This window comes from Cottoperca gobio, chromosome 14 (assembly GCF_900634415.1).
Source record: "Cottoperca gobio chromosome 14, fCotGob3.1, whole genome shotgun sequence".
In the NCBI taxonomy this organism is placed as follows: domain Eukaryota; kingdom Metazoa; phylum Chordata; class Actinopteri; order Perciformes; family Bovichtidae; genus Cottoperca; species Cottoperca gobio.
In genome coordinates, this window is record NC_041368.1 from 10279284 (window position 1) to 10302840 (window position 23557).

At 39.2% G+C, this 23557-nt stretch overlaps 1 protein-coding gene across 1 annotated transcript; it reads left to right on the top strand.

Annotated features, from left to right (window-relative positions):
• Positions 1-58: 58 nt before the first annotated feature.
• Positions 59-7311, top strand: scn4bb (sodium channel, voltage-gated, type IV, beta b). The gene is made up of 5 exons (XM_029447955.1): positions 59-107; positions 3391-3554; positions 3643-3862; positions 5448-5577; positions 5784-7311. The coding sequence occupies exons 1-5, from the start codon at positions 59-61 to the stop codon at positions 5878-5880; spliced, it is 660 nt and encodes a 219-aa protein (XP_029303815.1). The 3' UTR covers positions 5881-7311.
• Positions 7312-23557: the final 16246 nt, after the last annotated feature.

Sequence of the window (23557 nt, forward strand, 5' to 3'; positions counted from 1 at the left end):
ATGTGCACTGAGGAACTTTTGTACACAGGAATTAACCGCAGTATAAATGTTTTATCCTATGTATCGGATATGGCTTCTGCTTTTCCTGGGAGGATTCGTGGTGCCAGGTGAGTTTCAACAACTTCCTGTGGAGAGTAGGCTATATGTATCATGTGCCATGTCACCTGAGGCAGAACAACAATATCAAATAGTGTTTTTTAGGCTGGTAAATATCTTACCAGGTGTGAATTATAAGGAGTTGTTTGGACAGGCAAGACTGCGAACAGCTGTCGTGTTTTGGGCTATGGTGGTTGGTTGTCTGGTTGTATTATTTAATGGTGACTAGCTCTTCGCTGGCATTACACATGAGTGTATGAACTTGTGGTTGAGTTGTAGAACATCTACCATGTGAGCACTCCTGTAGATATCTGAACGTAGTTACTGTTGAGGCTCTCTGTGTGTAACACAAGTTATTCCTCCGGTTCCCAGGATCTTTCTGTTGAGGGACAGGGAATAACTGAAACTAAACGTCTGTTGCACGTAGCACAGACCTGTTTTTATTGGTAGCATTCACCTGTAAAGTTATGGAAAGGGCTGGAAAGCTTTTCATTTGAGCTATCCGTCATATTTATTTGGACAATTGGGGTTCTGAATGTATTATCTAAATCCCCAGTGGTGGAATGTCACTGGGTGCATTTACTCAAGTAGGCCTACTGCACTTAAGTATAATTTTGAGGTAATTATTATGCATGTATGTATGTATGCATGTACAGTATATATGTATGTACAGTATGTATGTATGTATGTATTTATGTATGTATGCATGTACAGTATATATGTATGTACAGTATGTATGTACAGTATATATGTATGTATGTATGTACAGTATGTACAGTATGTAAGTATGCATGTATGTATGTACAGTATGTATGTACAGTATGTATGTATGTACAGTATATATGCATGTACAGTATGTATGTATGTATGCATGTATGTAAGTATGTATGTATGCATGTACAGTATATATGCATGTACAGTATGTATGTATGTATGCATGTACAGTATATATGTATGTACAGTATGTATGTATGTACAGTATGTATGTATGCATGCATGTACAGTATATATGTATGTACAGTATGTATGTATGTATGTATGTATGTATGCATGTACAGTATGTAAGTATGTATGCATGTATGTAAGTATGTATGTATGCATGTACAGTATATATGTATGTACAGTATGTATGTATGTACAGTATGTATGTATGTAAGTATGTACAGTATGTAAGTATGTATGTATGCATGTATGTATGTATGCATGTACAGTATATATGTATGTACAGTATTTTTATGTATGTATGTATGTATTTATGTATGTATGCATGTACAGTATATATGTATGTACAGTATGTATTGTACAGTATATATGTATGTATGTATGTACAGTATGTACAGTATGTAAGTATGCATGTATGTATGTACAGTATGTATGTACAGTATGTATGTATGTATGTATGTATGTATGTATGAATGTATGTACAGTATGTACAGTATGTATGTATGCATGTATGTAAGTATGTACAGTATGCATGTACAGTATGTATGTATGTACAGTATGTATGTATGTATGTATGTATGCATGTATGCATGTATGTACAGTATGTAAGTATATATGTATGCATGTATGTATGTAAGTATGTATGTATGTACAGTATGTATGTATGTACAGTATGTATGTATGTATGTATGTATGTATGTATGTATGCATGTATGCATGTATGTACAGTATGTAAGTATGTATGTATGTACAGTATGTATGTATGTACAGTGTGTATGTATGTATGTACATTATGTATGTACAGTATGTAAGTATGTACAGTATGTATGTATGTACAGTGTGTATGTATGTATGTACAGTATGTATGTATGTATGTATGTATGTATGTACAGTGTGTATGTATGTATGTATGTATGTATGTATGTATGTATGTACAGTGTGTATGTATGTATGTACAGTATGTAAGTATGTATGTATGCATGTATGTATGCATGTACAGTATATATGTATGTACAGTATGTATGTATGTACAGTATGTATGTATGCATGCATGTACAGTGTATATGTATGTACAGTATGTATGTACAGTATGTATGTATGTATGCATGCATGTACAGTATATATGTATGTATGTATGTACAGTATATATGTATGTATGTATGTACAGTATATATGTATGTATGTACAGTATGTAAGTATGTATGTATGCATGTATGTACAGTATGTATGTACAGTATGTAAGTATGTATGTATGCATGTATGTATGTACAGTATGTATGTATGTACAGTATATATGTATGTATGTACAGTATATATGTATGTATGTACAGTATGTAAGTATGTATGTATGTACAGTATGTATGTACAGTATGTAAGTATGTATGTATGCATGTATGTACAGTATGTATGTACAGTATGTAAGTATGTATGTATGCATGTATGTATGTACAGTATGTATGTATGTATGTACAGTATGTATGTACAGTATGTATGTACAGTATGTATGTATGTACAGTATGTATGTATGCATGTATGTATGTAAGTATGTATGTAAGTAAGTTATGTATGTACAATATGTACAGTATGTATGTAAGTAAGTTATGTATGTACAATATGTACAGTATGTATGTAAGTAAGTTATGTATGTATGTACAATATGTACAGTAAGTATGTATGTATGTGATTTGGTGAAAGAGATGCTTCAGAGAAGGGCTGCAACTAACGATTATTTTCATTGTAATATATAAAATGGTGGAAAATGTTGATCAGGGTTTCCCAAAGCCCAAGATGACGTCTTCAAATGTGTTGTTTTTTCCACAACTCAAGGATATTTGGTTTATTGTCATACAGGAGTAAAGAAACCAGAACATATTCACATTTAGAAAGCTGGAATCAGAGAATGTTGACTTTTAAATATATATATATTACTCAAACCAATTAATCGATTATCAAAATAGTTGACGATTAATTTAATAGTTGACAACTAATCGATTAATCTCGTTCAGAGATGCAGTAGTTTTTGAGAATTGTAGTCATCATTCATCATGGCTGGCTACTGTACTGTAGAAAACTAATCAGAAGCTAATATTTTTGCCTATTCGACCACAGCCCCAAGCTATTTATTGGGGGAAGTAACTTCATGACGTATTTGTTGGTTTCCTCACAATGATATCAACACTTTAATCTTTGCTCCAAGCCAAGAAACATTCACATAACCCCCGTAAAACTGCATAAACGCATTTCACAAAATGTTGAATAATTGCTTTAAAGCAGACTGACACTGCTGCACTGTGAAATTGATTTGTACTCTGTATTCATCTTATTGTGTTTTCTATTCCCCTTCCTCCTCAGGTGTGTGGTCCGTTCAGTCCCTTGAGATGCTTGTGGGGAAGATTCCCTTCCTGCAGGCAGTGAATGGCAGCACAGTCATGTTGCCTTGCACGTACGCCAGCTGTATCGGCATCAAAGACCTCTACTTCAACTGGCAATTCAATGAGAACGGCACTATGCAGAAGGTAAGAACCCTCTGTTTGAGAGAAAGGTTAATGTTCAGGTAACTTGTTTGGTAGTTTAAGATGATTGACAGCTTGTTGGTCCCGTCAGGTGTGCGATTCAACGATAGTGTCAGAGTCGTCGGTGCCACATGTGAGTATATATCGAGATCGGGTGGAGTTTGTGGGGAACAACATTAAGAACAACGTCTCCATCCTGCTGTGGAACATCACCTTCGATGACGGAGGCCAGTACACTTGTTTTGGACGCAACCCTAAAGAGAAGGGCAGGAACCACAGTACCATCTTTACCCTCATTGTGGTGGACGAGTGTGAGTGGTCAAGGTCTATGTTGGTAATGTGTGCTTGTATATGTGAGGGAGGGGTATGATTTATCCTTTCCATATATAAACGGGGACTTCAGGCAAAATGGTATTCTTTTTAGTTGTTTGTATATATATGTAGTAGATAGTTTTTTTGAAACCTGCCCAAATTATGTTAAACCAGCACATCGACCTGTGCAAAAATATGCATCAGTTTCAGCAACAAAAATGTCCCTAATTATGTGGAAAACTGCCCAATTTGATAACACATCCCTATAGATATTATTAGTTTAACTATATGCCCTGACATACTGTATATTGGCCAATCACAAATGTGGGACAACTCGCTTCATGGCCCCAGAATGTGCATACTGAAGTGAAAATAAACTGGAACATGCATTCATTTGTATGTTGATAAGATAAATCAGGCCACATATACGGACAGTACTGCTGAGGAAATAAAAATTAATAATAATAACATACCGCAGAAGTATAACAAAGTATAACAAGGTATCCCCAAGGTTCAGTACCCCCTCATCTTCACAATCTACATCCTCCCCCTCGGTCAGATTCTCCGCCACTTCAACCTGGACTTCCACTGCTATGCCGACGACACTCAGATCTACCTCAGCACCATATCCCCCCATAACCCACCCCTCTCCCACATCGAATCATGTCTCACAGAAATAAAAAACTGGATGCAACACAACTTCCTCAAACTTAACAGCAACAAAACTGAACTCCTCCTCATCGGCTCCAAATCCACACTCAGCAAAACCTCTAACCTGACACCATTGACAGCACACTTCCCCTACTATTGTAAAGCGGCTTTGAGGTCTTGAAAAAGCGCTATATAAATTCAATTTATTATTATTATAACAAATTCTGAGGTGACAGTAAAAGATCAAATATAGAATGTGGAATTATTTTATGTCAGTTTGGATTGTATAATTGTATAGCTCTTTTGTGCATTTATTCACTTAAAAATAATGAGTCAAGTTTGGACCTTCACACACACACACAAATACACAATCCAGGAGAGCTGATAATCCTTCTTTCCAACTAAACCATAAGCATTCTCTAGTTTTTAAGCATAAGGTAGTTATAATCATGCAGTTCTTGTTCATTACTTTAAACGACCTTTGGTGCTCTTTTGATTAGAAGAAATAAAAAATTAATAAACCTATAAATAAGTCTCTCATCAAAATTGGAAACACATCACAATTTGTTTAAGTAGAAACTTTGGACAAATCAACAAAAAGGTTCCACCGCCCACACGTACACTTTTCTCAGCGCATTTGATACTAACAGCTGACAGGGTGTAGAAATTCAAAAGGTCTGAAAGGACCAACGGTCACCAGATATGAACTCCCTATCATGTTTATACTGTGTATATTTTAAGTCTATGTTTTGGTGTCAGGCATAGCCAGGGCCACACTCCAGCTCTAATCTCTCGTGGAGCCTCGCACCTTTCTGGAATTAGAAGGCATGTTAGTGGCACAAAAGTTGTAGAAAAGGGTCATTTTCTGGAACCTCTTCGTTAACTGTCTATATGTAGATCATCATTCCTCTGGTGTTTTGTTCATGTCTGCAGTGAGGGTGGTGGACAACACGCTGACCATCATGATAGCCTCAGCTGTGGGCGGATCCATCGCAGCGTTAATGGGCTTCATGTTGATCAAGAACTTCACTCTCTTTGTTCTTTCCAAGATTGAGGAGAAAAAGTGAGTTTTCACCACCACCTGGATATTGACCAATCATTTCATACTGTTTTGTCAGATCACATTGTTGGCAGCATGTTCGGATAGCTCAGATACTGTACATGCTGAAGTAGATTTTAAATTGAGTGAGCTCTTGATGTTTGTTTGAGCTGCCATGCAGGTACAGTTCTAACTGTGTCTTCTTTCCCCCCCCCCCAACGCCACTGCAGTAAAGAGTGCCTTGTAACTTCATCAGGGATCGACAACACAGAGAATGGCCTCTCAGGATCCAAACAGGATTCAAAACCAACACCAAAAAAGAAATGAGAAAGTGCACGTATATAAACCATATGACTACTCATATTTATGTACCTTCTTAGCATATATTTGTATATGCCCATGTGTTTGCACACAAGCAAATTCATTATGTTCAGGTTGGTTCCTAAAAACTGCCTGGCTGTGGCCTTCAAAGGGTAATATATACATGTGCACACAATGCTACTGCATGTGCACGGAAAAGTAACTGTGCAGATGGTATACAACTAAAGCAAATAAGTGTGCACATATTTATTTAAAATGTGCTCAGAATTGATTAATTTACATCTAAATGATAATTGCACCTACCAGAGACACTCCAGCTTGATTTATTTTAGATTAATGTCTTAATCTTATAATATTTACATCCCACCTTCCACCTGATCTCCCATACATCTACCTCCTTTGCCCACTTTGGTTAACACTTTACCAGAAACAAATATGTGTTGTTATCTTTGTATTTCTTTGGGTGAGGCCAGTAACTGTTACCTGTTAAACTTCTGACAATTTAAACTGGAGTGCACTTTTCTTAATGAAATGTGGCCTGGTGGCACTCAGAGCACGAATATCAAGTCCAAAAGGTCTCTATGGAAAACATTGTTCCTAAATTGTCTCTGGTTTGACTGTGGGACTGAGAAGTCATCTGACAACAGCTGTGCAGGACGTGTAATCTTAAAGGTACTTTCACGACAGCAAGAAAGCATGACGCTCTACACCAAAAAATCTGGAACCTTTTCAACTGGTTGATTTCCCACTGTTTCCGCAGGCTCTGTATAATATAAACATGAGCAATTTGGATGAGATTTGTTGATCTATTGGTGGATGTTTGGTCCTTCTATAGAGTCCCACTGGTAGTCATCATCTAATACATCCAGATCAAGCAAATAAGCAACATTTAGCCTGTCATTTCTCACTATTTTCTGTGCATTTTTAGAAAGACCCCACTTAAAATGCTGTGTAGACACAGGGAGCCGCTTATCTTGCTGGCAATGGTTGTTTGTGTCTACAGGTATTATGCAGTGAGTGTAAACTAGGGGAAAGCATGCTTGTTACTGCACAGTAAGATGCATGTCTCTGGTAGATGGTTTCTTGTTGAATTAATTACATTAAAACAAAATTATGTGCACATTTTATTAAATTATGGGGATGTGTGTGTGTGAATTTGTGTGTACACGTTATTAAATTGTGTGTGTGTGGGGGGTTATTTACCAAAAAGAAAAGTTGTATATCATTTTCCACATATATCAATAATTGTCTATGGCCACAGCCAGAGTGCATAAAACATTTTAAACTTGTCTGTTTTTCATCTGAAGTCAAAACAAAAATACTTTTTGTTCAAGTGCTTGAGACAGGATATAATGCAATGTAGTTACAGCTGGTCTGAATCCTTCTTTAACCAACACTAAATCCACAGTAGCCCTAAATCCAATGATCTATCTATCAAATCTCCTGATCAATTTGTGGCTACTTTCGACAAAACACTTTGCGTATGTTGTCTGATTTATTTAAACAACTGTAGTAAAGCAAAGAGTGCTTTGAATAGTGCTAACACAAATGGTACTGACAAAATGTTGTAGGACTCAACCCAGCTATTCATCCTGTACCTTCTGCTTCCTAGTGCTTCTATGCTCCTCTGCCAGCGAGGATAACTACATATCGCATAACAGTTTATTAAGCTCTGTAATAATACAACAAACTTCTGAACTGATATGATAGACAATCCCTTAGAACCTCCCCCCCCCACCCCCAACCCCTAGAAAATGAATGACCCTCTGATGCTGCTGCTTTTAAGACAAATAACCAATGCATTTTAAGCATGCGCAACACGGGCCAGATTTTAGATACAATGCTTGAAAACAAAAAGACTTCCTTTTTGGATAGAAAACATGCTCCACTGTACTAACACTGGTAGAGTCAGCTCTGAGGTTAACTGTAAATCTCATTGTATGCCATGCTATTTCATTGTGCTAACTATTGCTAAGGCTAAGCACTATTCGGACACTGTATGCCTGAATCAGACTCGACATAGTTGCGTAGTATGTGCAGCTTCATAAAAAATGGCTTGTTTTCCTAAACACTGACAAACAGTCAGTGTTTTACTCTTTGCAATAAATAATCTTTACCAGCTGCACTGCAGTGAAAAAGATAAACCTGGTAGCTCTGCCCATGCATAGAGTAAATGACCACCCATTTCGAATGTTATCAGCCCATTAAATGGCTGTTATCAGTTGTGATCACTGCCCTTTATAATGCTTCAGACGAGGAAAACTGCACCTACCCGCATGTTGTTTGCAGTTTGCAGTTTTATTCACGTGCTTAATGTTGTGAATTTAAACAAAACTGCTTACTTGTAGGTTTAGGAAACAACAATACTTGGTTAAGTTTAGGAAAAGATCATGGTTCATTTTAAAATAAGTACGTTTGTAAGTTAGGTATGTTATGTACGTTGGACAAAAAGGCATATTAACTTGCGTACGTAATTAAAATTAAGTCAACCTTGAGTTTTGGTTTCATACAAGACATGAAGAGGGGTTTCCTAGGTGAAAATCCTGTCTTTGCTTGACCCAACCTTCGCAAACTTTGTTGCTCTTTACACTACGTCGCCTGACTCCCTCTTTTGCTCCCTTCATAATAACTATGGCCAGTAGGTCGGCGCCTAACAATTTCGAACCTCCCTGCAGTGCTCCAACTTACCAATAGATGATAACGGCCTACTGAACCAACTAGGGGGTGGAGTAGGGCCATACCACCTGAAATCTATTCTCCTGATGAAATCTGACAATGGCCATTTAATCAACTGATAATATTCGAAGCAGGTCCACAATATTCATTCAGACAGTGTTTTACTCTTTGCAATAAATTATCTTTACCAACTGCACTGCAGTGAAAAACATAATCCTGGTTGCCCTGACCATGCATACAGTAAATGATCCATAAATGCATTACTTTAAATGATCATGGGATCAGGTCTCAGATAGCAGGCTGAGTATGGGGGCTGTAGTTCAAGTATAAACTCTGTTCAAGCAGGAAATAAGACATGTGGGGCTCTCAGTGTAGCCCACTGACAAACAGGGATGATTCCTACTGAGCATTATATTAGGAGATGAATGTATCTGCATCACACTCAAACAGTGAAATACAATTTCACCTACATTTAATGTTGCACATTCAAGACACTGAATGTCTGGCTTTAAAAAGAAATACCTCTGGAGAGTGGAACAGATGTGTGGGTGAGGTCCGGTCGGATAGGAATGTACCTCCCCAGTATCAGCAGGTGTTAGCTCAGCGTACTGTACAGTGTGAGTTTCTGGTGGTTTCTGAAGCTCACTGTTATCTTAACAATAATGTGCCTCCACATTAAAGTGACTCCAGTCTGTAGTCACTGGCTTGAAGCAATATTATAAAGGGGATGTGTTGGGCACTTTAAAAACATAAATATTTTTGTGTATGTATAATGCAAATCAGTGTCGGTTTGTCACATTGATCATCCAAGTGAGATCAGAAGAAACCAAACAGCACACATGAGAAAATATTCAGGGTGCTAAGATTCTTAAAGGTCCCATGAAATTATATTGTCAGCTTTTCAATGGTCTGGGAGTGAGGGATTGATCTTAAAGGAGATAATAGGTTAATACTTATCATATCAAATCATTTGACATGACTATTAGCTATGACACGTTTTAGTCAAAAAGGCAAAATTGCAGGAAAAGCTCTGACTTCGTCGTCACATTTCATGGGATCTTTGAGAAAGATATTGCTGGTAACAAGATGCAAGAAGTATTATGGGTAATATATACATTTATCATATGTGTGCGTTTACAATAACATGTTTGACTCAAAAGAGAAAATCCACCGTGGTGCAGAACTACTGTATGAATTGTGTTGTCAAGAAATCAGGTGTGACTTACAAAATGTTTTGCAGGATCATACGATCAGATAATTGAATCGCAATAATGTTATTTAACTGTGGAAGAGTTCTGTCAGTTGTTGTCTAATTAGACTTCAATGAATGAATGAATTGAGAAAACAATGCTTTTGGGTAATGTTGAGATTGTGGGTGAGGGCCTTATGATGACAACCAACTCTATGCAAATCACAACAGAAGTGACAGTTTGTCATGCTGCACCTTTGAGTTACTGTGACAGTTCTGTGAGCAATACAACAGTAGGAGATATCCTGGATCAGGAAGCTGTGATGATGGGATGCAAACTGAATGGGGAACATCCAGAGAGGAGCATAGAGTGGACTGGAGCCCCTGTACTCGATCTGACCCTGCAGAGCGTATAGACTCACCAAGTCATGCTCCACCGCTGTTCTCTGCACACAAGTATACTGTACAGCTTTAATGCTCTGGCTCGCCCTCAAATGATGTCTCCATTTCCAACTTCAGCTCTTAATGTCTTTATTATAGAAACACAAAATCTAATAAAGTTTTGAATGAAATGAGCTCTGTCATGGTGTTTGTATATGAAGGAATGCACTAGATCTTTGACGTCTGCACTGCCTCTTGCTGGGCTGAGGGAGGAAAAACAATGAAAACAGATGACACAGTTGAACCTTGTCAACAAAACAAATGCCTCTACAATGGTCACTTTAAAGCAACATTATGTAACTAATGTATCTTACCTTAGAATTACAGCTTTAAAATCATTTTGCCTGTTATTGCACTATGTAACTTTGGTGAGCGGGTTGTATTTCCAGGGCAGTGTTGGGGGAGCTACTTTGAAAGCATAGCTTTACAAGCTACCGATTACTTCACACTGGAAGAACTACATCAGGGACTACAGCAAAGCTACCCATGGGAGATCTAGTTTGGTTAAAAAGTAGTTCAAACTACTTTGTAAAAATGTTTTAGCAAATTGTCAATGTACATGTGATACAAAGTTATAACTAAATTTAAAAAGCCACTTGCCAGCAGAACATGTCACTAAATTGAGATGATTTCAAAAAGTGCCCAAAATGAAATACTCCACTAATACATATTTAGCTTTTATTAATAGAAAAGGGATGGGGTTTGTTAAAGGGTTACAGAAGAGGTGGTGGGTGGTGAATTAAAAACTAAATAATTGTGGGACAACATTGTTTGTAGTTTTAATAACACAAAACATGGCAAAAAAGAAGTAATTTAACTACTTGAATCACTATGCAAATATGAATACAGTTGAACTACCAGCAAGCTAATAAAAAATGTAGTTAAACTACTAGCTTAACTACATGTAGTTCACTACTCCCTAATAGGCTACTGCTCCCAGGAGAAGTGCGTAAGGCTTTACACTAAGTTGATTTTGGTGAAACTGGATCATATTTTATAGAGAAAATGTTTTCTGGTGTTTCCTCTGATGCGGTTAGGCTCCTCTGCCTCGACTCTCTGTGATTTATGGAGTTTCCTGATGGACAGAACATTTTGCTTGTTGATAAAGTAATGCTAACGCCGCTAACTGCTGCTAACAGTAGCTGCCGTCAGCTAGTTAGCTGTTAGCTGAGTTAGCTGTTAGCTGAGTTAGCCGTGCTGCTGGGAGGACTGGCAGCTCGGAGCACCGGGGGAGTGTTGGCTAATGTAAGTACCGTTAAGTAATACTAGCTGTCTTTACTTTGTCTCGTCTTGTGTTGATGCACTTGCTTGATGTTTGTCTGTGTTAGCAAAGTTGTCAAGTAGCTAGTTTTTGATCACTCATACAGTGTTGGGTAACGTTACTTTCAAGAGTAACTCGTTACATTACAAGGTTACTGCCGATAAAATGTAACTTGTTATGATACAGCTTTACCTACTGACAATAATAACTTTGTTGGAGTACTTTTGCATTACCAAAATTGAAGACCCCTTTTTATTATGTGGAGGCTCTGACAGCTGTTCCCGCCGTGTTATGGGTCTTAGGGATTTTATTAATGATTATACTAAAGAAATGGAAACTCCACAGATGCTTATCCCCCAGGCACAATTACAATTGTGTAATGTTCTTATTTGAAATCCCTACGAAATTACTAAATACTTCAATAAAAAATTGTTACATTTCTTGTTACAACAACAAATAGCCTACATCTGAGGAGGCCTAAAGTTAAAATTAACTTTATGGTCCACCGGCCAAATGGCTAGTGAATGTTCAAATTTTACCAGCCTGTCAATAGATTACCATTGTTGTTTTGGTTGGTGAGTGATGCAAAACTGCTAGCAACATGCATATTTTACCAACATTTGGTTGGTAAGTGGTGCCAATTTTGTACACTGCCCATCATCTGTCAATATACCATGTCAATAAATTTATATTATAATGATTGAATTACTTCAATTGGTAACAAGCAAATGAATTAGGTTTGTTCAAATTAAGAAGTTAAATCAACCAAATTGCTTTAGGTTGAAAATTAGCAATATTTGGGTCAATTTTATTCAATTCAATTGATTTGGAATAACTTGATTCTAGGTTGGATTAATGCAAATGATTTATTTGAAAGCAATACTATTATTAAATACATCTGACTTAATAGTATGGTTACAGGGAAACTAATTTGTGTGGTAACCCTACATTGAAATTTTAGTTTGTTAAATATTATTAAAATACTTTACTAAGAATTACAATTTGAAGTTAGCTGGAAGAAAAAAAGCAGATTCATATCAGATGGTTTTTTGAGTCTTTATTCTACAAATGACAAACACATTCGTAAGCATTAAACTGCATAATAAAATTTATTATTTATGCATTTAATTAAAAAAACAAAAACATATGTACAACAATTCTGAACCAAGTTAAGCATATTAGCACAACAGTCCCAACACATTACCTTAACACTATGGAAGAGTACCAACAGAGTTGAGCCACATATCTTATGCGCAGAGAAACCCCTTTAAACAACTAGTGCAAACTGAACTGTGTAATGTATGGGGCTATTGTCACAAAAGTATGTGGAGCGATATATAGCCGTCTCAATCCGTGTGTGCGTAAACAGATTAGTAAATGCGTGGAAAATCTGTAAATGCGTACTGAGATTTGTGAATGTGTTTAGTAATCTGCAAGGACATATATTCGATAGAATACAAGAATTAAAGCATATCCTAAAACAAACACATCTGCAGCGCCAGAAGTGTAGCAAGAGTCACATGTATTATTTTATTACAGAAGTATAATGCATTCACTTGAGAGAAAGAAAGTTAACTTTTCTCAAGTGAATGCATTATACTTCTGTAATAAAATAATACATGTGACTCTTGCTACACTTCTGGCGCTGCAGATGTGTTGTTTTAGGATATGCTTTAATTCTTGTAGTTATAATCGATAGTATGCAATTGCAGTTTACTCTACACATTTACATAGCTCAGTACAAATCTGTTTGTAGACACACATATTAAAACAGTTACACATCTCTACACACACGCAAATACTTTTGCTACAATAATGGCATCTAACCATTAACGCAGCATACAAAGGGCCAGCATGTTTACACATCACATATAAACACTATTGTTCTTCCACAATATGGCACTAGGCCAGACCAGGGCATTGTACGGCCCGCGGGCCACATCCGGCCCTGTCCGGCCCGCGTGAGGACAATCGTAAATTATAACATATATGAAAAAGTATATATATATTTTTTAACAGCACCCTTTTCAAAATAAAAGCAACACCATTGTATTGCGTGCATGGTGTAAATAACTTTCTAACTGTTGCTATTATTTTGAAAAGGGTGCTGTTTTTCTTTATTGACGTATGCGCACCGCGCGCGTGAACAGCTACAAGTGATGCTGGCCGGCTAGCCCTCAAAATGTCCGCTCACGGCAAAATAAGAAAGATTGATACAGAATGCCGCGTTTTCAAGAAGACATGGACTGCTAAGTATTTATTTACAGAAGTCAAAGGTAAAGCCGTGTGCTTAGTTTGTGGTGCGCAGGTCGCTGTGTTCAAGGATTACAATTTGAGTCGCCGTTCAAGAACTTGTCTGATGAAGAGCGGGAAAAGGAGTCGCGTGCTTTGCTAGCTAAACTGCAAAACCAACAAGGACTTTTTACAAAACATTGTACATCCAGAGATGCAGCTGTCAACACAAGTTATGTCTTATCTCACAAAATCGCTAGAAAAAGTTTATCAAGGAGTGTTTGGTGGATTCTGCAGCACTCATATGCCCGGAGAAAAAGGAGGTATTTGAGAAGCCATGCAGTCAATGAAAGGGACAACAACAGGGAACATGTGTTCACGGAGGTAAATGCATGTATGGACAAGTTGGGACTGAAATGGGACAAGCTGGCAGGCGTGACAACGGATGGTTGTCCAAATCTGACGGGGAACAATGTTGGACTTTTGAAGCGAATGCAGTATGAAGTGACAGAAATGAACCCTGAACAGAAATGGGTATATTTGCATTGTATTATACATCAGGGAGTGTTGTGTAAGTCAGTTCTACAAATTAACCATGTTGTTGATATATAGTTAAAATAGTTAACTTCATCAGGGCAAGAGCATTGAATCAGACAGTTTGTTGCACTTTGAGGAAGATGAGACTGAACATCGTGACATAGGCCAGGGTTTTTCAAAGTGGGGGGCTGCCAGAATTTTGAGGGAAAGGGAAAAATGGGGGTAAAATGTAAAAAATAAAATGTAATATGTTTTTTTTTTTAGATGTTATTAATAATTGCATATCTATCAATCTGTGTCATTTGATGCCCAATCGTTTAATATATAAAACATTTTTTAAACAACACGACCGCCCTTCAAGCCAATCAGAATCGAGCTGTCGCTACTGAGAGTGTACTGAGTTGCTGTGTGAACACTAGCTAGCTACCTCCTGCTAAAGGATCAAATGGACAAATATCTTAAAGAAAAACACCATCTGACGATCAGAATGAAGATGCCCCCGCTGCAAAAGATTCACAGCCACGGAATACCTGGCCGTCTAAAACTCGGAGGTATGAGCGATCATACATAAAGTTTGGCTTTACCGCGGCAAGTAAGAACGGCTGTGATGTACCTAAATGTGTTCTCTGCCTCGAGATCCTCGCCAACGAGTGTCTAAAGCCATCGAAACTTGATCGACATCTCAAACAAAAGCACCCAGCTGAAGCTAATAAATCAATAGACTTTTTTAAAAGAAAAGAAGAGCACCCAGTGATGCAATCGGCTACTTTTAAGCAGCAAGCCGACGTCCCTGAAGGCATCATTTTTAGCATCATACCACATCGCCCGTGCAAAAAAACACACACAATAGGAGAGGATTTAATTCTACCAGCTACAATTAATATTGTTCGAGAAATGCTAGGTGAGGATGCTGCCAGAAAAAAAAGAAAAAAAAGCGGAGTGACAGCTTTGATAAAGCAGAAGGCCCCAAATGTAGTGGCAACACACTGCATGCTCCATCGCGAGGCACTTGTTGCTAAACGAATGGATGATGAACTACATCAGATACTACAGGAAGTTATACAAGTAGTGAATTTCATAAAAGCTCAGCCCTTAAAACACCAACTGTTCGCTATTTTGTGTAACAAGATGGGCGCAAAGTTTGAGGGGTTACTGCTTCATTCTAACGTGCGCTGGCTTTCCCGTGGGGCGGTGCTGAATCGTGTTTTTGAACTGCGAAGGGAGATCGGTGAATTCCTCTCTTCTGAAAATCCTCAATTGGCTGGCCGTTTTTCAGATGCCTCATGGCTCCGGAAACTTGCATACATGTCGGACATATTCCAGCATCTAAATGTCCTGAATAAGAGCATGCAGGGGCGTGAGACGTACATATTACATGTGCAGGCTTTTATAAAGAAAATCGCCCTGTGGTCGACCAAACTCAAGGAGGAAGTGACAGAAATGTTCCCACAGCTTCACCAAGTGCTTCTGTCATCTGGTGTTGATCCAGGCACCATTTCACCACTGATCCAGTCGCACCTAGCGCACCTGCAGGGATATTTCAAAGAATATTTCCCTGACCTGGAAGACAACTTTAATCAAAACTGGATAAGAAACCCATTTGCCCCAGAAGTAGGTGAGAGTCTGGATCTTATGTCCCAAGAGAGACTCATAGACTTAGCGAATGAATGGGAGTTGAAGGTGAAATTTCAAGCTGTTTCACTCCCTCAGTACTGGCTTTATGTCAAAAAAGACTATCCTAGCACTGGCTGAGAGAGAGCTCTCAAATCCCTGCTTCCATTTGCTACCACATACCTCTGCGATCTGGCTTTTCTACATTGAAGGTATTGAAAACAAAGCACAGAGCACGTTTGCAAGTGGACAATGACATTCGTCTGGCACTGAAACCTAGGATTGATAAACTGTGCAGGAGCCACCAAGCCCACCCCTCCCACTAGTGAGGGAACAGGCATACACAAAGAGACACGCATAGGGAAATGACAAGTACTGTTTATAACTGAAGACACACTGAATGTAATGAATAAATGGCAAAACAAACAAACAATACTGTACATGTTAACTATTGATATTACTGTTATATTATTAAGACAGAAATCACTTAAATATGTACTGTTGATATTACTTTTTTATATTTTGTTAAGAATATTTGTAACAGAAGACACAATGAATGTAATGAATGAAAAACAATATCTGATTATTAATTATTAATAAAAAAATATATTAAGAATATTTAAGCTGTATGTTTAATTTCTTACATTTGCCATCATAATGTACACATCATTTAAAAAAAATTGCAACAGGGGGATTCCTGCCAGAGGATAATAATATATGGGGGTCCTTGGCATGGCAAAGTTTGGGAACCCCTGACATAGGCTACCACGCTGCTGTCAGGTGGCTCAGCCTGGGCAAAGAGTGTGGGACCTGAGAGAAGAGATTCAAGACTTCTGTGTGAAGAAAGGAAAAGACGTCCCACAGCTTTCAGATGCCGACTGGATAGCAGACCTTGGTTTTGCTGTAGATGTGACTGCACTAATGAATTAACTAAATGTCAAATTGCAATGCAAGGGCCATTTTGAGCATGTAATGTACAGCGCAGTGAAGGCTTTCATGAGAAAGTTGCAGCTTCTCTCAAGCCAAATGGAGGACAACATTCTCACCCACTTGCCAACACTGAAGGAAGCCACACCATCAGCTGATCACCTCCACAGGAACTCATCCATGTTAGAAGCACTGCATGGTGAGTTTTGGAGGCGATTTTAAGACTTTAAAACAGTTAAGAATGAAATGCACATGATTTTTCCCCATTTACATGCAATGTGGATGATGCACCCAGTGATATTCAGCTTGAACTCATTGACCTGCAGTCTGACACACTTCTGTCAGAGCACTTTAGGTCAGTCTCACTGTCTGAGTTTTACTCTTCCCTGAAAGAGGAGAACTTTCCACACATGACGAGACATGCTCAGAAGATTCTGGTCCTCTTTGGATCTACCTACATATGTGAACAGACATTCTCAGTGATGAAGGTCAACAAATCCAGATCCTCCATCACTGATGATCACCTGTCAGCTGTCCTGCACATATCCACCTCAGACATTCAACCAGATTTCAGTGCACTTGTTCAATCCCAAGACAGACTGGATCTTTCTCACTGAACAAGTAAAGTGAACTGAAAAACATCAAAAGCACTTATTGCTTTTTGTATAAAGTTGATTACTTGCTTATCTTTACATACTGTGAAACACCTTTTCAGTATTGGTTTGTGAAGAATACTGATGTAATGATTGTTTTTACTGTTTATTACTTCTCTAGGAGTATTTTCCTATTTGACCCACTCCACAATTTCATATATTTATTGGAAGATAATATCCTTATTCTTTTGATTACCAGTAGCAGCTAATCAAAATATATAATGTACTGCTTTTGAGAGAAAATTAATATTGAGCGGAATTAAGTTCAATTTATTGTTGATTCGGCCCTCCAACACAGCCCGGGTTTCTCATGCGGCCCCTTATAAAAATTAATTGCCCACCCCTGCACTAGGCCATAGATATTCAACTGGCGGCCAATATTTAAAAAATAATATATATACATTTCTTTTATAATAATTAGAATTAATGTAAATATATGTTCGTTATGATGTTATCAGAATTATATCAGCACAAATTACTACCGGGACATTCCCCGGAAGTGTGTCAACTTGTGTTTACCAGAGCCAGCATTTACCTCCAAAACTCTGCACAAAATGAGCGAGGAAAAACGACAGAAAATTGTCGGTATGATTTTGTTTGATGTATAGCTGCTGTAGGTTATTCTTATTTGGACTGTGGAGAGTTGTGATCTTAGAGCCAGCTATCGTTTATGCTCGTAGCAGATTAACAGGTGTGTGTTTCCCAGTGCGTAGTTTTGATAAAGTGGTGCAGATTTTTCCCTGGTAGGCTGTAGCGGCATTCCCTTTGGGTTTGTCGGAGGGATTGTTGTAGTGTTGTGGTGAACGTGGTTGAAGCGTTGCTTGGGAGCATGTCCGTGGTTTCGGGAGGGTTGCTAGCTTGCTAGTCGCCACCCTGAGTTAGTGCGTAAATACCCACCGCAAGTAGCTGCATGAAGACTAGGAGGGAGTTTACTTAGTGGGGCTAATTTGAGATAGTGGGAAATATCCAAACCGGCTGAGGGTAAACCTCTTGTTATATACAGGGAAACTTCACTGTGTAGCTGGTCTTGTTTTGTCGTAGAAGTTGTGTTTTGCTGGTTGACTGTAAAAATTTGGAAAACATGTTGGATCTTGAGGCCTTTATTGCTAGTCCATCGGAGGAGGCATTACAGAAATTTACAAAGGAGCAATTGCTTAAACTGTCTGAGCATTATTCAGTGGTTGTGAGGGACAAACGTCTTAAAGAAGATATTAAAGTGGCTTTGAGGTTAAAACTGATTGAGATGGGAGTTTTGACGGAGGATCAGAAAGAGCCTGTTCCAGAGTCCACTACTATGTCTGCCCAGACGCAGGGGTTGACTTTTGAACAACAACAGGAGCTTCTTGCATCGCAAAGGGAGCATGAAAGATATATGCAAGAGTTGGAAATTAATAAGCAAATTGAGATAGCGAGGATTCACCAGCAAACGGAACATGCAAAGATAGATCTGGAGATTCGTCGGTTGTCTATGGTAAAAGGTGGCAAGGGGTCCACTGAGGATCAGAGGGGAATGCATAAAGTTGGTGTGCGTCCTTTTGATATCAATCGTTTGCGTTTGTTGCCGCACTTTAATGAGAGGGACCCAGATGTGTTTTTTGCATTGTTTGAGCGAGCTGCTAAGGCTAGGGACTGGCCTGATGCGGACTGTGCTCTAATGCTCCAGTGCGTCCTTACAGGAAAAGCACAAGCATATTCGGCATTGAGTTTAGAGGATAGCTCTAGCTATGTAAAAATAAAAACTGCCGTGCTTAAGGCATATGAGCTTGTACCAGAGGCTTATCGCCAGCGTTTCAGGTTTTGGGAAAGAAGAAGTGGTCAGACGTAAGTGGAATTTGCGAGAGGTCTGACAACTCACTTTAAACGTTGGTTAATAGCCCTTGAAATCGTTAATTTTAATGATTTATGCGAGTTGGTGATTTTGGAGCAGTTTAAAAACTCGCTTCCTGGTCGAGTGGCCACCTACATTACTGAAAAGAAGGATGCAACTGCTGCTGATGCTGCTGTGTCAGCAGATGAATATGTGCTGCACCATAAGGGTTCTTTTCGAGAGCGCACAGTGCGTGATGACGTTGGCTGGAGAGGGAGTAAGTCTGACGCTGCATCATTTGATCCCACACGGTCTTGGAGGTCTGGTTCGTTTAAATCTGAAACCAAAACTCGAGGAAGTTTTGATAAGAGTAAATCATGCAACTATTGTCACGAGGCAGGACACTGGAAGGCAGAATGTCCTTTGTTACAGTCAAGGAATAAGGGTATGAGACCTAATGTTAAACCTGCTGCGTTCGTTGCGCCTGTGAGTACGACTGATGTCTCTGAGGTCCTTACCACTTGTTCTTGTGAGCCTGACATTTTGACTGCGTATGCTCCTTTTATTAGAAGTGGTGTTGTGTCACTGGTAGGAAGTGAGGTTAAAATACAGATAAAGATCTTGAGGGATACAGGGGCCTATGACTCGTACATAGTGGACGTCGGTGAACGTGTTCTCTGTCGTGGGATAGGATTAACAATTTTGCCTATTCCTTTGCATAAAATGATCCTTGACTGTGAGCTTGTGCAGGGTGAGGTTGCTGTGGGGGTTCGGCCAGCGTTGCCCATTGAAGGGGTTCACTTTATTTTGGGCAGCGGGTTGGCTGGTAGCCGTGTGTGGGCTGATACTCCTCCCTCACCTGTGGTTACACTCTGTCCGGTAGATGCTACTTCTGATGAGAGCTCTGGTGAATTCCTGGAGGTCTTTTCAGCCTGTGTGGTTACGCGCGCAATGGCGAAGTCAGAGTTGGATGCGTTATCTGACAGTTGTGGTGACGTCAATTTGGAGGTTCCGTCTGTCGGTTTTTCCGCTGTCAGTTTCACGTAGTGAGCTTTTGCATGAGCAACGGAGTGATCCCTCCCTTAAAGAGTTGTTTGATCGTGTATTGTCTGCCTCTGAAATAAATAGTACGGCTAGTGGTTATTTCTTGCAGAATGAGTTGTTCAGAAAATGGATTTCCTTGGGTGGTGATATTGTTGGAGAGGCCGTTTTCCAGTTGGTGATGCCGGTTAATTTCCGCTCCCTGGTGGTCAAAGTGCCCCATGATGAGTGGACACTTTGGCGTAAGAAAAACGTATCTGAACGTCCATAAACATTTTTTTTGGCCGTGGGTGAAAAGAGACGTCTCCGCGTACATTAAACATGCCATGTATGCCAGCTTACGGGGAAGCCGAATCAGGGCATTACGCCTGCGCCACTTCAACCTATCTCCGCTATAAATGAACCGTTTGAACATCTCATTGTGGACTGTGTAGGGCCGTTACCGTGCTCTAAATCGGGTTGTAAATATCTCTTGACAGTTATGTGTCAAAGTACCAGGTATCCCGCTGCGTACCCGTTGAGGTCAATTACTACGTTATTACTATTATTACTTTTCTGCATTACTTGCCGAACTCAAATCTACAGATTACATGTCACTGGCTATGGATGAAGCCACCGATGCAACAGATACGACACAGCTCTCGCTGTTTGTGAGGTACTTTAATGGTGACATTTCTAAAGAGGATTTGTTGTGCCTCATACCGCTGACAACCAACACTACAGGTGAAGTGATGTTCACTGCAGTTAAGGCTTTTTTCGAAGAGCATGGTTTGGATCTAGGCAAGATAAACCTTCTGGTTACTGATGTCTGCCGATGTCTGTTTTGCACACAAAACTTATTGGTGTATGATGCAATGCAACGTGTTCTTTCCCAATCATGCATCCATGGTTGGGAAAGAACGGGGCTTTGCATTACGCTTACGTGCAGAGTATCCGACATATCATATCACATCATACACCAATCAGTTTTGTGTGCAAAACTGTCAGGGGAGTTGAAAGAAGCAATGGAGACAGTCGTAAGCATTGTGAATCACATTCGCTTGACATCAACTACTGCAACACAACGATGTGCGCTGGCTGAGCCGTGGACGTGTTCTTGAATGTTTCTTTGCTCTGAAAGAGGAGGTGGGAGAATTCCTCTCTGGCCATAAATCCAGCAAAGCTAAAAACCTGCTTGCACACATGAAAACACCCGATTTCATTGTACAGATTGCTTTTTTGTGCGACATCATGGCCCACCTAAACAATCTCAACCTGCAGATACAGGGGAGAGGGTCGAGTGTGGCTGAGATCCTCGAGAATGTTGCTGCGTTTCAGGTGAACCTGGGTCTCTTTCTACCTGACATAACGGGAGGAAGATCCACTTCCCAACATTACACAACGTCCCTGTGAGCAGCGCAGCACTGGCTGGAATGAAGCGACTTTTGAAAAGCCTCGCTGAAAACTTCAGAGCGATTCAACGACTTTAAGATTCCCAAAGAGCTTCTTTTATTTGTGCGCAATCCATTTGCAGTTGATGTTTCTGGGTCATGTCCAGCCGAGGCCAAAGTCGTGATGCCCAGTATTGACGAGGTCGCATTCCAACTGGAGTTAGTGCAAATTCAGAGCTCTGATGTGCTGAAAGCTAAATTAGGAGAAGATGGACTGTGCGAGTTTTGGGCTCATTCTACTCAGCAGTTTCATCATTGCCGGAGACTGGCCATCTACCCGTTAACCATGTTTGGATCCACGTACATATGCGAGTCTGGATTTTCAACCACGAACTTGATAAAGAATCCGCAACGCAATCGACTCACGGATGATCATCTCAACCACTGCATGCAGCTTCCTTTGACCTCCCAACAACCTGTATTCAACAAGCTGGCACAGTCTCGGAAATGCAACATCTCACTGAATTGTCATGTGAGGTAAATCTATTATTTTAGTTATTTTTCTTTTTGCAATGAGTGATGGACAATGCATATGCATGCATAATCACAGGACATTGTTTGCACTACTTCAGTTCAGAAGGTATAGCTTTTATTTTTATTCAATATATTTTTTGTAATGCGTGGAGAATGCATATTGCATATTTGTTAATCTAAGTTGGGTAGAAACGTTGCATTACTTCAGATGGTAGCTTTTTCATTTGTTTGTAATGATTCATTGGACAATGCTATGTGTACCTTGTTACTCTCTGTTGAATAGAGATGTTTGCACTACTTTAGATGGGTAATTGTATTTTTATTTTATTTCATTTCATTTTTTGTAATCATTGGACAGTTCATATGCTCGTCACGGTAACCGGAAGGCTCACCCCCATTTTTTTCCGCTGACGGCACGTTGGGGCGGTTCTTGTATTTGTTTTACTGAGGATAAGGTTAGAAATACCTTTAGGGTTAGGCATAGTTTACTGAGGTTAAGTTTAGGAATACCAGGTAGAGACCGTTCCGAGGTCGCCGGATTTGCGCACGGGGCGACTGTTTTGGGCGAGCGTTTTGGTATTCCTTGTCACAATATAATTGTTAACCTCCGTTACATTTCCAACGGCCTTCTAGGGTCGTCTTATTTGCTAGGCCTGGCATTATTTTCAGTTTTCCTATCCAGCGTTTTGTATTGTACATACAGTATTGTCAATCTCTGTTGATGATAGAGAAGAGGACATTGCAATTCTGACGGATTTCTAGGCCTCTTCTGACCTCATTTGCTTATATGCCTGGCATCTGTTTTTCTACACAGCGTTTGGTACTGTACATTTGTCAATCCCTATTGTAGAGAGAGAGGACTTTGCATTTACAGACGGACTTCTATGCCTCCTCTAATTTTCATGCCATTGTTTTGTTTCCCAGCGTTTTGATATAATGCACAAATGTGTTATAATAAAGAGGCCTATGGTTAATATTTTGGTTGCTTATTTTATAACAGCAAACTGGCTACTATGGATTGAAATGCTTGTGCTCAATGCTTAATATAATATTCAAATAACAAATCTTGGTGGAAAAGTGGTGCTTGTACAATGCATGATCACAAAATTAACTTGCATTTCAAATAATATTTATTTATTTGAATATTATGTTTAGCATTTCAAATGACTCATATGCTTGCAATCCTTTTTTCTGATGAGGTTTGACCTTATAGCCGCCAGCAAGGCCTTCTCTGCTGGCCTAAACATCATCAGAATATACATTTAATTTTGATATATTTTTTCCACAAATATGTATTAAATTATTCCCCATAGTCTATTCTCTTCATTTCATAGCTTTCCTCTTGGTTGCGCTGCTTCCAGCCTCAGATCGAGATTTGGAGGGCTAGCCTTTATGTTAGAGCTT

Coding starts and splice junctions, on each gene's coding strand:
- scn4bb (XM_029447955.1), top strand. CDS start 59: ATGTATCGGATATGGCTTCTGCTTTTCCTGGGAGGATTCGTGGTGCCA. Junction 3,555..3,642: donor AGAACGGCACTATGCAGAAG/GTAAGAACCCTC, acceptor TGGTCCCGTCAG/GTGTGCGATTCAACGATAGT. Junction 3,863..5,447: donor CCTCATTGTGGTGGACGAGT/GTGAGTGGTCAA, acceptor TCATGTCTGCAG/TGAGGGTGGTGGACAACACG.